The sequence below is a fragment of the Mesoplodon mirus genome (genome assembly GCF_964341445.2).
Source record: "Mesoplodon mirus genome assembly, chromosome: 7".
Taxonomy (NCBI): Eukaryota; Metazoa; Chordata; class Mammalia; order Artiodactyla; family Ziphiidae; genus Mesoplodon; species Mesoplodon mirus.
This window is the reverse complement of record NC_138983.1, coordinates 96311706-96325135: the sequence shown is the minus strand read 5'-3', so window position 1 is coordinate 96325135 and position 13430 is coordinate 96311706. Positions and strand designations below refer to the sequence as shown.

The window sequence follows — 13430 nt, the reverse complement described above, 5'->3', positions numbered from 1 at the left end:
ACTAAGAGAATAGTAAAAAAGTGAAATATTTCCAAGCTAATAGAGGGGGAAAGTGGAATAAGAGAAAACCATCCACTCAGAAGGAGGCAAGAAAGGAGAGAAAAAGGAACATACCACAGATGGTACATCTGGTATTGAGCAAGAAGGTAGATTTAAACCCCAGTACACGAGTAATTACATAATATAAATGGACTAAAAGTCAAAGATGGTCAAACTGTATTTTGTAAAAATGATACGCTATTTGAAGGCATATGTCTAAAACTTAAGACAAAAATTGACAGAGAACGTATGAAAAAGATAAGGTATGAAAACTCTAACCAACAGAAAGCCAGTGGTGAAGCTAAATGACAAAGGAGACGTTAAGGGAGAAACACTACTGGAGATGAAAAGGGACATTTCATGATGATCTAAAGTTTTGCTCTACAGGAAGTATTAGGATCCTAAATTTATATGCACCTAGTAACACAGCCTCAAAATATATAAAGCAAACATCGTTCATATTAAAATAAGAAACACACAAATTACAAACATGTTGAGATTTTTAAAAACATTCTCAATGATGGAACAAAAAGACAAAAAAAATCAATATGAGAATTTAAGTTGGAACAACATCATTGGCAAACTTGATTTAATGGATCAATTCTTTCTTAGATAATTTCACAATTAAGATTTGAAGGCAGTCTAGGGTAGTGGTTACACACAGGAGCTTTGGAGTCAGGCAGACCTGGATTCAAGTTCTGCCACAACTACTTTATGCAAGTGAACTTGGATAACTTCCTTCACCTCTGTGAGCCTCAGTTTTCCCGACTGTAAAGTGGGGATAATACCAGTATAGACCGCATGGGGTCATTGTGAGGATGAACAGAGATGATGCAGGTGGAGTGCTGGCCCCAGAGTGGTTCCCAGGCCGACCTGTCCCTGCCATACCTTGCTCTTTTCCCGCAGCGTCATAGAGATCAGGCTCTGCTCGGTACTGCTCATTTTCAGCTCCACCCTGAGCTTCCTCATTTCTTTTTCCATGTCATGGATTTGCTGAAAGAGTTCCAACAACAGGGAAGTCAACTTCACAACTCATTTCATCCGGTTCATTAAGGCAGAAACCTAGTCTGGGATTCGCTTCATTCCTTCCCTTGGGGGACAATTCCAGGTATTTGAGGCAAAGTAGACTTTCTTTCAACGGATGCAATGAAAGGGCTGGGTGAGGGAAAATTTGAGTTTCTTTTGAAGATCAGCATGGATCCTGGATTAAACAGTACAAGATACCTATCCACTCATTAGAATCTCTTTCCTTGGGGTATATTTTTGAGTTCAATCTAAATAAGGGCTGTTTGGAAGACACAATGGGCACAGTTTGGAAGAAAAGAACAATGACATTTTTCTTTTTTCTCATTTGAGGCAGAGAAGTGTGCTCCTGCCAGAGAGAAGAACACACGTCTCCTCCCCCTGTCCCAGGCACCGGGCTTCCCAACGGATGGAAAACGTATGCCTGGTGATGTGCACGAGGGTTCGGGCCGGTACAGGGGGTGAACATTTACATTGAGTGGCCATCTTTTCATTGTATTCATTTTTATGTTCACCTTCCATACAAGGCCAGTGATACATTTGCTTTTTATTTTGGTTTTATGAATTGTTGTAAAATTGAATGTATTTAAGCAAAAATACTTCAAGAAGAGTTGTGTTAATAACAGTGCTCAGGGCTGTGATAAAACTTGTGACAGTGGATCATGAAAGTCTGGGCATCACAAGTCCAGGGGTAGGGACCACGGTGAATTTCTAGCAGCATATGGTGGCCACCTCCCGTCCCTTTCCCCAGGGGAAACCTGATGAGGGGCCTTGAGCCAACTGCCCAGAAAATCTGGGGAGAGTGTGTTTTCCATGGTCTTTTCACCCATCTCTTTGAGGCTAGCAAATCAAAGCATTAACACACAAACACCCAGAAAGCCCCAGAGCTTGTGCTAGCTAATGGGCCAAGGAACCCCTCCAAAACCCTCAAGGCCCCAATCTAGGCTTTCAGTGGACACCTAGGGGTCAGGAGGTTCAACGCACGGTTTTGCAGAGTTTTAACTCTTTCTCTTGGGCTTCCCACTTCTCCTTCTGGGCATCTTCCTTCTGTAACTCTTCTTTCAGCACTGAGCACTGTGGAGAAAAAGGACAAGGCCACGGGGGCTTGGCTGGGGGTCCCAAGTAATTGTGTTCACGCCCAGGAGTGTTTCCTGCTGTATAACGCAATCACACCTCTGAATTCTGAGAGGTGAGACCATTTGTGTGATGGGAGCACGGGATCCTGCAGTCGTTCCCAGTTCACCCCTCTCATGAGTTCTGAGGAATAGAGCGTCTAAATTCCTCTTCAAAAGCCAGCAAACTTCACTGCAGGGGAAATCCAGCTTTGTAGAGTCTGGGGACTTAGGGTGCAGGAATTGGGATGTTTTCACGCTGTGAATGGTGAGGGTGGAGGGGGCCGAGGCAGTGAGCTGGGGTCCATCTTAGGGCTCTTGTGCAGGTTGCATCTCAAAGACACAACTGCCCCGACTGGTGTGGAGGGGTAAACGGAGCTGTCTTGCCTGAGGGCGGCTTGGCAACAGGCATTAAGGGCGTAAGCATGGATGTGCCTTCTTTTGACCCAGCAATTCCCACTTTAGGAATGTACCTTAAGGACAATGACTGGAGAAATAAGTAAATCTGTAGTTTCAAGGATGCTCTTCACAGAATTGTCAGTAACAGTGGAAGAAAAAAAAAAAAGAGGAAACAACCCAAGTGTTGTTTAGAACAGCAGACCACTTTATAACACTGGGTACATCCAGGAGAAAGTATGTAGCTTTTAAGACGAATGATAAGAGCGTTGATTTATTAGAATGGAAAAATAATAAGTATTTAAAAATTTAAAAAATGTGCATAGTATAAATTCACTATAAAATGATTGATTGATTGATTTCTAGGCAATATATAGAAACAAGACTGGAAGAACATACATGAAAATATTAACACTGATTTCTCAAGGTAGCATTTCCTCTCCTCTCTTTTTATTTTTTCTTCTCAATGTCATCTACTTATTTTTCTAAAATTAACACACATGATATATGTCATTAAAAAAAAGGCATCTCAAATGTTCACAAGAGCAGTATCCTTGGTGGTGACGAGCCCTTGTGCTATTGGCCAGCACAGTCTAGAGGAGAAGGGACCTCATTCCAAGGTCAACGAGGAAGGGGAAATGGGGACATAAATCATCCAAATGCACTTCAGGAGGTAGAAGAGCCAAGCAGGTGCTGTCTTTGCAGATTCCTTCTACTTAGCACCAGCTCTGCATCCCCTTCCCGTCCCCAAAACACACACACACACACACACACACACACACACACACCACATTAAACAGCTATAGCACATGCCTGGGAAGACACTCTGCTTGGGAGAAACGAATGCAGAGGGCTTGGCCAGGCAGCCGACCTCGGGCAGAGGCAGAAGAGCACAACGAAAACCAGCCTCCCACTTCTTGGAAAACGATTTTGTCATCCCCATTTCACACATGGGGAAATGGAGGCCAAATAAGTTACAATAAAAGAAAGCTCTGGGATGGGACCCTGGTCTGTCTGATCCCAAAGCTCATGCAGTGCCTTTCACCAGCTCCAAACTGGATATGGTACTACGTACCAGGTATTACTTACTGTGCCTTTTCCTTGGAACCTCAAGATCTGTTCTGACCCCACCCCCATGCAGACCTAGCTATCGGGTAGCCTCTGGGAATCTCTGAGTTGCCACCTGAGATGAAAGCTTTGAGGTTTTACCTTGACTCACAGAAACAGGCACATCATGCAAATACTGAGAAATCTTATCCTATAGAGTCAGGATTCTAAAGTTAGCATTGAAGGCAAGATTTGCAAATAGTCAAAGTTACATGTACAAAGCTCTTTGCTTGCCTACCACGTCCATCTTCCATAGAGACATTCTACACACTAAAGTCTAAGGAAGAAATGAGCGTCTGCGTGTTTGCATCTGGATCTTCAGACGTTCTGCTGTGAAGACAGTTATGAGAACCAGCGGTGCTGGGACCACGATGCAGCCGTGTGGTCATCCGTGCTCACAGAGAGATCGTATTCTGTTTAATGTTAAACTTTGCAATGGCAGTATATGCTCATAGGTGTGTTTGTTGCTGGGATTAAACAAACTCATTTATAATAGGGGTTAGAAAATGTTTGCTGGATTTGAAAATCTATTATGCTTATTCTGAGCCACATACATGCTGTCCTTTGAAAGGCTTCAGAGAACTTGGCCACCTGCCCAGCAGCTACCCTCCCTGTGTCCTTGGGCACTGGCCTCATCTCACCACCGTGTGTCATGTGACTCCACTGTGTCTGCTTTTTGCAGCTACAATTTGCTGATGACCCGACACTCACTCTGGAGCTGAGGGCTTCAAGCTGGTGATCCTTTTCTTTGTTCTCACTTTTCAGTTGATTCACCTCCTGTTGTAATTGTTGAACTTGACCATCCTTTACTAACGCGTCTCTTTGCAAAGATGACACCATCTCTGTAAAAGAACCAAACCAAACCAAAACAAAAGACTCATGGAGGTCAAAGAGGCAGGAAGGATTATTGGCAACACCATGGCTGTCAGCCAATGGTCGGAAAAGACCTTCCAAGCCCAGGCCACCACCGCTGCCCGCCTACAATTGGGGAGGCTTTTTCCAAGGGTCCCAGAGCAGGAATGGGAATGAGAGCGAAGTCCATGGAACAGGGTTTGAGGCTTCAGTGAGAATGAGGGGCAGTCAGCACCAGCGAGAGGAGAAGCCTTTGGGGGCCTCTTGTGGGCACAGGCCAGGCAAAGCTGGGAGGAGAGGCCACACCATGGGCCTGGGGAACAAAGGCCCAGCACAGGGAAGGTCCAGGAATTCTTCTCCAGAGGCCAGGAGACGGGCGTGTGGCAGAGGGCACTGCTGGACACTATTGATGGGGTGGGTGGTTGGTTTCTCAGTCCTCTGAGTTTGGACCCCTCTCTACCACTTATTAGCTTCGTGGTCTTGGACAAGCTATTTCACCTCCCACTGTCTGTCCCACACAGAGTTATTGTAAGGGTCAAATGAGACGGTATGCCCCAAGAACACAAAGTGGCTAAATTATGTTTGTTACATGGCGCCTATTATTTTTCTCGGCAGCCAGCTTCCAAAATGGCCCCAATGATCCCTACCACCTAGAATTCATGCCTTGTGTAGCCCCTCCCACCGTGAATAGGGCTGCCATGGGTCACCAATATGATACTGTGGAAATGACGGACTGTTTCCTCTCAGGCTGGGTCATAAAAGACACTGTGGCCTCCTCTTTGCTCTCTCTCCAATCACTCACTCTGGGGGAAGCCAACTGCTGTGTTGTGACGACACTCAAGCAGCCCTAGAGAGAAGCATGTGTGCTGAGGGACTAAGGCCTCCAGCCAATAGCCACATGAGCAGCCATTCTGAAGGGGGATCCTCCGGCTCCCCCCGAGGCTTTAGATGACATGACTGATGCCCCAGCCGACATCTTGCCTGCAACTCATGAGAACTAAGTCACCCCCCGCTCAAATTCCTGAACTACAGAAACTGGAGGAGATAATAAATATTGGTTGGGGTTTTATCCATTACATTTTGGGGTAACTTGTTATGCAGCAATAGATAACTCCTCCATTACTGTAGTATCATTTTTTTAACATCTTTATTGGAGTATAATTGCTTTACAATGGTGTTTTAGTTTCTGCTTTATAACCAAGTGAATCAGTTATGCATATACATATCTCCCCATATCTCTTCCCTCTTGCATTGTAGTATCATTTTGAATAAAAGTGGGAAGAAGGGTGCATAAATGCAGTGGTATTGGGTTATCTCCTACGGTTCTTTTCTTGAAAGAACATCAGGCCCAGTTTTAGTGGTAGGTATCAATCAAGAATGTCTATGAAATAAAGCACAAAATGCTCCAGAATTTCATTTTAAAAATGAGCTTTGCCTCCAGGACACAGTTCAGTTACTTGGAAATCCCTCTGGGGCTTGCCACACTTTGAGTGGGTCCAGCCCATCTCAAGCGTTATCCCAACCCAGGCCTGTCCGACTCCCTGATCGGAGAAGGTGGGATCTGAGACAGGCTTGATGCTTGGATGAGGTTTCACTGGCCGACATACGGGAGGAAGGTGAGGACCAGCGAGTTCATCCTTCCATTCCTGGTGCCCAGAACAGCACCTAGCCTGGGGGAGGTGCTCAGAAAATATCTGAGGACATCCCAAGTGAGGGAGGAGCATAAGCAGAGACCTGGGGGCAGCAGGGGGTGGGTGTGGGTGTGATTAAGTTGAAGAGTGAGGCAGAAGAAAAGCACAGATTCATACAGAGATGGGGATTCACGTGCGACTCAATGCTATGCCTGGCTTCTACAGCTGTGGGCATGTTTCCTGCTACGCACTGGCTGCTTTCAGAGTGATGTGCCCCTGCGAGGCTCACTGCCTCCTCCCTGTCACCTGCTTCTCTCTCTCCCCTCGTCTGTGAGTGGCCCCAACCTCTTCAGGTCTGTAGACATGTCAGTTTCTGCTTAAAAACCTCCACTGGATTCCCAACACCCTTGGAATAAAAACCCAGACCCCCCCGACCCTGCCCAGCCCCACAATCCCTTGTTCACTCCACGCAGGCTCGCTTGCCCTTGGCTTGTCCTTGCCCACCTGAAACAGGTCCTCTCTAAAAGAAGGACATAGCGGTGGAGGATACAGCATAAACTGGTTAGAATCGGCTAGGTCCAAGGGGGCGTAAGATTCGACTTCCAGGGGAACTGGAGCCCCATTACAGGCTCATTGTAACACATGAGCGAAATGACACACCCATCAGCACCAGGACTGTTCCGAGGCTGACCATAAAGGTCAAAAAGTGGGTGGTGGGGCTTCCCTGGTGGCGCGGTGGTTGAGAGTCCGCCTGCCGATGCAGGGGACACGGGTTCGTGCCCCGGTCCGGGAATATCCCGCATGCCGCGTAGCGGCTGGGCCCGTGAGCCATGGCTGCTGAGCCTGCATGTCCGGAGCCTGTACTCCGCAATGGGAGAGGCCACAACTGTGAGAGGCCTGCGTACAGGAAAAAAAAAAAAAAAAGTGGGTGTTGGCCCTATTCCTGGAAATCCCCGCCCCTTCCCCAAAATATTAGAGTTATCCCAATCCTCCCACTCATTAGCCTATAAAATTACCCAGCCCATAAAAACTAACCGCCCCATATTTGGGGGTCTCTAGCCTTCTGAAATGGCCCACACTCTGTCTGTGGAGTGTGTTTCTCTCTAAAGAAATCCACTTCTTACTTTATCTCTCACTGAATTCTTTCTGCATGAGACATAAAGAACCTGAGCTTTATTAAGTCCCGAGACCAGATGCGTGATCTCGATTAAAAGATAGTGGGTTCTGAGTGGGTTCGAGTCCCAGCCCACGGGTTCAAGTCCCACCTGAGTTCCATGGTTGCACACCCACTAAGCTGGTCCCCCTTGGCCTCCCCCCTTGAAGCGCTGGCCACCACGACACACAGTTTATTTTCTCCACAGCACCACTGCTCTCTGAAGTGGGCTTGTTTATTCATCCCTTTACTTTTATTGTCTGTCAACCCCTCCCAAATCTGTGAGTACAGGAATCTGACTGTCTTTTTTGGCTCTCCCTCCCCGGAGCCTGGAACGGGGCCTGACACCTAGTAGGAGCTCAAGAAACATGTGGAAGCAATGAAGGAATCCAGGTAATCAAAGCTCAGCCACAGCTGTGCGTTGGCTGCCCCTCTCCCAACCCAAGCCCTTTATCAGGGAACCACCTCTGATCAAATTAGAAAATGGTTTCCCTTGGGCCCAGGTGCACTCGGCTGAAATGGGTGAGACCATGGGTGCCTTAAAGGAGTGACCCCAGTTTGTCCACGCTCTAGTTTGCACTCACGCTGCTTTGTGGAACCACCCAAGCCACAAGGCGACCTGTGTTCTCCCTGGTGGGGCCAGTGCTCAGGAGACCTTGTAGCCAAGAGATACCATTCTCTCAAATATTTACCAGGCCCTGCCCTCGGAACTGGGTGGCAAGAAACCTCCACTGAGGGAGAACTCTAATGCACCGACACGGGTGATCCCTGAGGCTGCACCCAGGTCACGGGCACAGGTGCGCTGGTTGACTGGTGATGTCTGCAGGGGGAGGGCAGAAGCTCTGGGGCCTGAATGCAGAAGGGCCTCACCTGACGTGATGGCGGTCTCCCTCCTTAAGTTCTCGGCCTCGTGCTTCAGGGAGGTGATTTCTAAGTTTCTCTCAGACAGGGTCTGGCACAGCACCTGGTTGTAGCCTTGCTGTAGGGCACTGATCTGTGGAAGGAGGCAACACACAGTCAGAGGGGGCCAGCCAGGCCTGCAGGACACGCCGGTACTTCTCCAACGTTGGGCAAAGAGTCGGGCTGATCTTGGATCGAGGTGTTGGGGAAACCAAGGTTTTCCGTTGTCACTAGTGGAAGGGGCAGGAGGGGGCCTGTTCCTTCAGTGACCACCATGTCATCGGTCCTCGAGACACGGACCTTATCTTTGTGGCCACCCAGGGGCTCGGGTGCTGCTGTCTTCCTATGACCTGTGGGTTTTCAGCCATAAATAGACCAGCTGTTGGTTCCAGATCATCCAGCACTGACTGGATGCACAGCAAAGTTCAAGAGCCGGGAGCAGGTTATGAAATGAATTCCCTCTAATGAGAATAGAGGGTAGTTTATACCTCACAGAACACTCCAGAGTTTACAGAGCCCGTTCACACATGCTACACTGATACTCGTCACAGCGTTGCTGAAGGCTGACGTTCCCATTAATGTGCCCATTTTGCAAGGGAGCCAGGTTGAGACTCAGAGAGGCGAGGCCCCCTGCTTGGGATCACGCGGCTGGTCAGACATGGAGTCTGATTCAAACCCAGTCTTTAGTTGCCTGGTTCCTCCTTCCCAGGTGGCTCTAGGAATGAGCGTGAGAAGTTGGAGGCTGTAAAGCAAGGCATGGACTCGGGAGCCGGACTGTGGCCTTCAAGTCCTGTCTCTGCCAGTTAACGGGCTTTGGGAACACAAGGAGGACACCATGTACTGTTTCCTTTTGTTCAGTCTGTATGCGGGGTGATGGTAGTCCCAGCCTGATAGGATTGTGAGAAGTATTTTAATAAGTTAACATGTGTACAAGTGCTCAGATCATGCCTGGCACACGGCACAGGGGGATGAGCTGTGACGGTCCTCTCCTCTACCTACCATGGGGTGTTTTTTTTGTTTTCTTTTTTTTTTTTTTTTTTTTTTTGCGGCACGCGGGCCTCTCACTGTTGTGGCCTCTCCCTTTGTGGAGCACAGGCTCCGGACGCGCAGGCTCAGCGGCCATGGCTCACGGGCCCAGCCGCTCCATGGCATGTGGGATCTTCCCGGACCGGGGCACGAACCCATGTCCCCTGCATCGGCAGGCGGACTCTCAACCACTGCGCCACCAGGTAAGCCCTCACGGGGTGTTTTAGCTTCAGCTTCCCTCGTGCGTCTCTGGGGAAGATAGTTGGTAATCTTTATGTGTGCATTTGTAAGCCTTGCCAGGCTCACTTAAACGCCAGTGTGGTTGTTATTAAGAGGAAATACAAGGGCTTCCTTGGTGGTGCAGTGGTTGAGAGTCTGCCTGCCGATGCAGGGGACACGTGTTCATGTCCCGGTCTGGGAAGATCCCACATGCCGCGGAGCGGCTGGGCCCGTAGCCATGGCCCCTGAGCCTGCGCGTCCGGAGCCTGTGCTCTGCACTGGGAGAGACCACAACAGTGAGAGGCATGCGTACCACAAAAAGAAAAAAAAAAAAAAAAAAGAGGAAATACAGGAATCGTGGGTGGGAGCACCACAGGCCGGCTCTATCTATGGCTGCTGTGAGCACCCTCTAAATCCATGGATCAGAGCCCCCTCAAGGGCCGGTCCCTCTCCAGGGGTCTAGGTCTACACGTGGGGTGCGGAAGGCTCTCCATCAAATGCAACGTTGGTAAGGGCCCGAAAGTAGCTGCCAGGCCTCGGCCTCCACAGAGCAGGTACCCGAGAGGCCGGGAAAGAGAGCTGGGCCCAGAACCCCCTCCCTCTCGGTCTGATGTGGCCAGACTGCTTGTTCTGAGTGGCCAGGACTTTCCCACCTCAAGGTGCACTGTGGGCCTTTGCCCTGTGATTTTTCAGATGTCAGGCCTCAGTACTCCCACAGGGACCCGTTTACTGGGGCATAAATGCCACGCAATCCGTAGACAGGACAAGAGCTAGCTTGTTTTGCTTTTCTTTTTTTTTTTTTTGCTGTACGCGGGCCTCTCACTGTTGTGGCCTCTCCCGTTGTGGGGCACAGGCTCCGGACGCACAGGCTCAGCGGCCATGGCCCACGGGCCCAGCCGCTCTGCGGCATGTGGGATCTTCCCGAACCGGGGCACGAACCTGCATCCCCTGCATCGGCAAGCGGACTCTCAACCACTGCACCACAAGGGAAGCCCCACTAGCTTATTCTGATAGATCAAAATGGAAGTGACAAGGAGAAGGGTGCAATTTCTTTTCTTTTTTTAAAAATAAATTTATTTATTTTTGGTTGCGTTGGGTCTTTGTTGCGGTGCACAGGCTTATTGCAGAGCCTTCTCTTGTTGCAGAGCATGGGCTCTAAGCACACGGGCTTCAGTAGTTGTGGCACGAGGGACTCAGTAGTTGTGGCGCACGGGCTTAGATGCTCCGCGGCATGTGGGATCTTCCCGGACCAGGGCTCGAGCCCGTGTCCCCTGCACTGGCAGGCGGATTCCTAACCACTGTCCCACCAGGGAAGTCCTGGGTGCAATTTCTTTGTTCTCCTAAGGTAAGGTTGCCAGATTTAGGGGAGGAAAAAAGGATGTTCACTTAAAATAGGATTTCAGATAATGAATAATATTTTAGTGCAAATGTGTCCCATGCAATATTTGGGACACACACTAAAACGAAATTCTAAAATTCAAATTTAACTGGGTGTCCTTACTTTATCTAGCAACCCCACCCAAAGAGAGTTCCTAAACTTCAGTCATTCATATACCACTTTCACTATTTTTCCCATGTCTCTTGGCTAGCCCCACTATAATTTCTTAGCATTTTTCGTAGAAGCAGCTCCCTTTTTAAGCTTAAAAACGTGCATTAAATTAAAAATAACTGTTATAAGAGTAAATAGAGATTCAGTATCTTAAATAAAAATAATCCCTCCAAAAGAAGAAATACAGGAATTTCCCTGTTTACCATCAGACCAGGTTGCGGGCATCACACTAAAAAAAAAAAAAAAAAAAAGATTGGGGGGAGGTGCTGGGCATGCCCAGGTAATGGAGTTCGGGCGTGCTGATATGGCCACCAGATGGCGCTCACAGCCTTTGGTCTTGGTTTGTGTCCTTGGAAATCTTGTCATTATTACTCTGGTAGAATTAACAGATACGTCAAGGTCTCACAAGTTTTCTGACTCGTTTCATGCACCATCATGGTTCAGAGTCTAGGACATTTGGGGCAGTTACACTTACTTTTTCCCTGGGGCACCTGAGACATTATTGGGGGGGGTCTATGCTAGAAGTTGCGGGGACACAGGTCACTCTGACCCCCACTCTCCCCAAGGCTATACTTTTGCATGTTTGTGCTTTGGAAACTTTGAGTGAAAAAATTCTTTCACATCTTACTTTTCTCTGTTGGGGGGAACTACAACTTTTCCATAAAAGGTCCTTGGAACACTGAAAGTGTTTGTAAGCTCTTCTCAGCTTAATGCTTTTATTTGCATGATACCAGAGATAGAACACACAGAGACAAACTTCCAGAAGGGAAAACATATGTTCCCCTCTAAGACTCCAGTGGTTTTGACAGATTGAAAATATTTCAATCTGAGTGTCAGAGTTTTAGGATTTCGGATTGCTGGAAAACTCCAAAGAGTCTTCAAACCTCTTTGATACTTTTACTATCAAAGTAAATATCCATATTGTTTGTAATGGCATAAATTCCAAGATGTTTAATGTCTGTTAAGCTGTGTAATAAAATGGGCACTGAATCATAAGAAAGTTAAGAGTGCTAGGAGGAGTGATTGTTTCAGGATGATAATTTGGCTTCTAATTAGCACAGGCGTATAAGAGCACATGGAGGTAAGAATTTTCTAGTGATATTGTAGCGGATCGAAGATCTCTGAGAGCAAATCATTATGCACACACCTTCGGGGACCAGGGAAAACACATAAAGTAATCAGAACCATAAATCAACCTGCCATGTGGCTTACACTTCTGGTGGAATGCTCTGCAGGCAGTAGAATACTTAAGAAACTAAAATGTCAGTGGATGAAACTCGATTTGAGTTCAAACCAATGGAGCCTCTGGTTCATATATGCCTTGCTATAAAATATTCTTCTTCAGTTATAAGTGAAGCTCCAGGGGTAGGGGCGGCAACAGCATGATGCATCAGTGTAATTATTTCTAGATAATTTCTTTGTAAAAAAACATTTTTTCCCCCAGATATCGGCAGCCACTTTAAATAAAACTCAAATTGGGACCGGCTGATATTCAAAGATATGTGGAAATTATATAATATTCTATGTCAAATATATTTCAATTATTTAAAAAAAGGTATGTGGGGAATTCCCTGGCAGTCCAGTGGTTAGGACTCTGTGCTTCCACTGCTGGAGGCCTGGGTTTGATCCCTGGTCAGGGAACTAAGATCCTGCAAGCCGCGTGGTATGGCCAAAAAAAAAAAAAAAAGGTATGTGGGAATAATTCAGCCTCGTCCATGTACCTGAAAAAGACATGTCATTTTCTCAGGAAAGCTCTGAAATGGGAGAATAACTGAAAGGAATATTTCAGCAAAATTGGGTTCAGTTCAAGAAAAAGATGCTCATTAATGTGTCAGCTACATGTCAAGGTAGCTGTTTGCACTAATAATTCCTACAGGACCTGTTACTTTCATTGTTTTTTGAAAACCAGGTTTGAAGGAGAGTCATTAGTTCATTTAAATATTAGAGCATGTATTTGTTGACTTGTTTATTCTGTCTCCCTCACTAGAGCATAACAGGGGGAAGGATCATGTCTGTCTTGTTCTCTGCTGAATTCTCAGAGCCTGGAAGAGGGCATGGCACAGGATAGGCCCCCCAAAATATTTCTTTGGATTAATGGACGGATGGATGGATGGATGAATAAAGAACAAACAAACAGCCACAGTCCTAACAGAGTTCTAGAAGGTTACTGCGCCCAACCTTTGCCTTCATGGAGCTTACAGTTTCCTGCTAGAATCTGCTAGGTTCAGCATACACAATCTGTGTCCTTTCTAGAGCACCATTTCTAGGACTGAAACTGTGTACCTAGAATCGGTTACAGAAGGGAAAGACAGTAAACAGAGCACAAGAGAACAAAGGCCCCCAAGCACTGACTACGGTTTTTTTTTTTCTCTCTCTCTTTTTTTTAAATGTTTATTTATTTATTTATACTTTTCTTATTAGTC

The 13430-nt window shown here is 47.2% G+C and overlaps 2 protein-coding genes across 2 annotated transcripts in view; both read right to left on the bottom strand.

Annotated features, from left to right (window-relative positions):
* Window positions 1-13430, bottom strand: part of LOC309808893 (forkhead-associated domain-containing protein 1-like) — a gene marked incomplete at both ends in the record, with an annotated part of 407547 nt that overhangs the window by 32009 nt on the left and 362108 nt on the right. The window lies entirely within an intron of this gene.
* Window positions 1-13430, bottom strand: part of LOC309808072 (forkhead-associated domain-containing protein 1-like) — a gene marked incomplete at both ends in the record, with an annotated part of 74417 nt that overhangs the window by 5415 nt on the left and 55572 nt on the right. Inside the window, 4 exons of the mRNA XM_082628079.1 lie at window positions 928-1032; window positions 2047-2136; window positions 4389-4519; window positions 8184-8307. Of these exons, the coding sequence (XP_082484205.1) occupies window positions 928-1032; window positions 2047-2136; window positions 4389-4519; window positions 8184-8307 (450 nt within the window). The remainder of the gene's footprint in view (window positions 1-927; window positions 1033-2046; window positions 2137-4388; window positions 4520-8183; window positions 8308-13430) is intronic.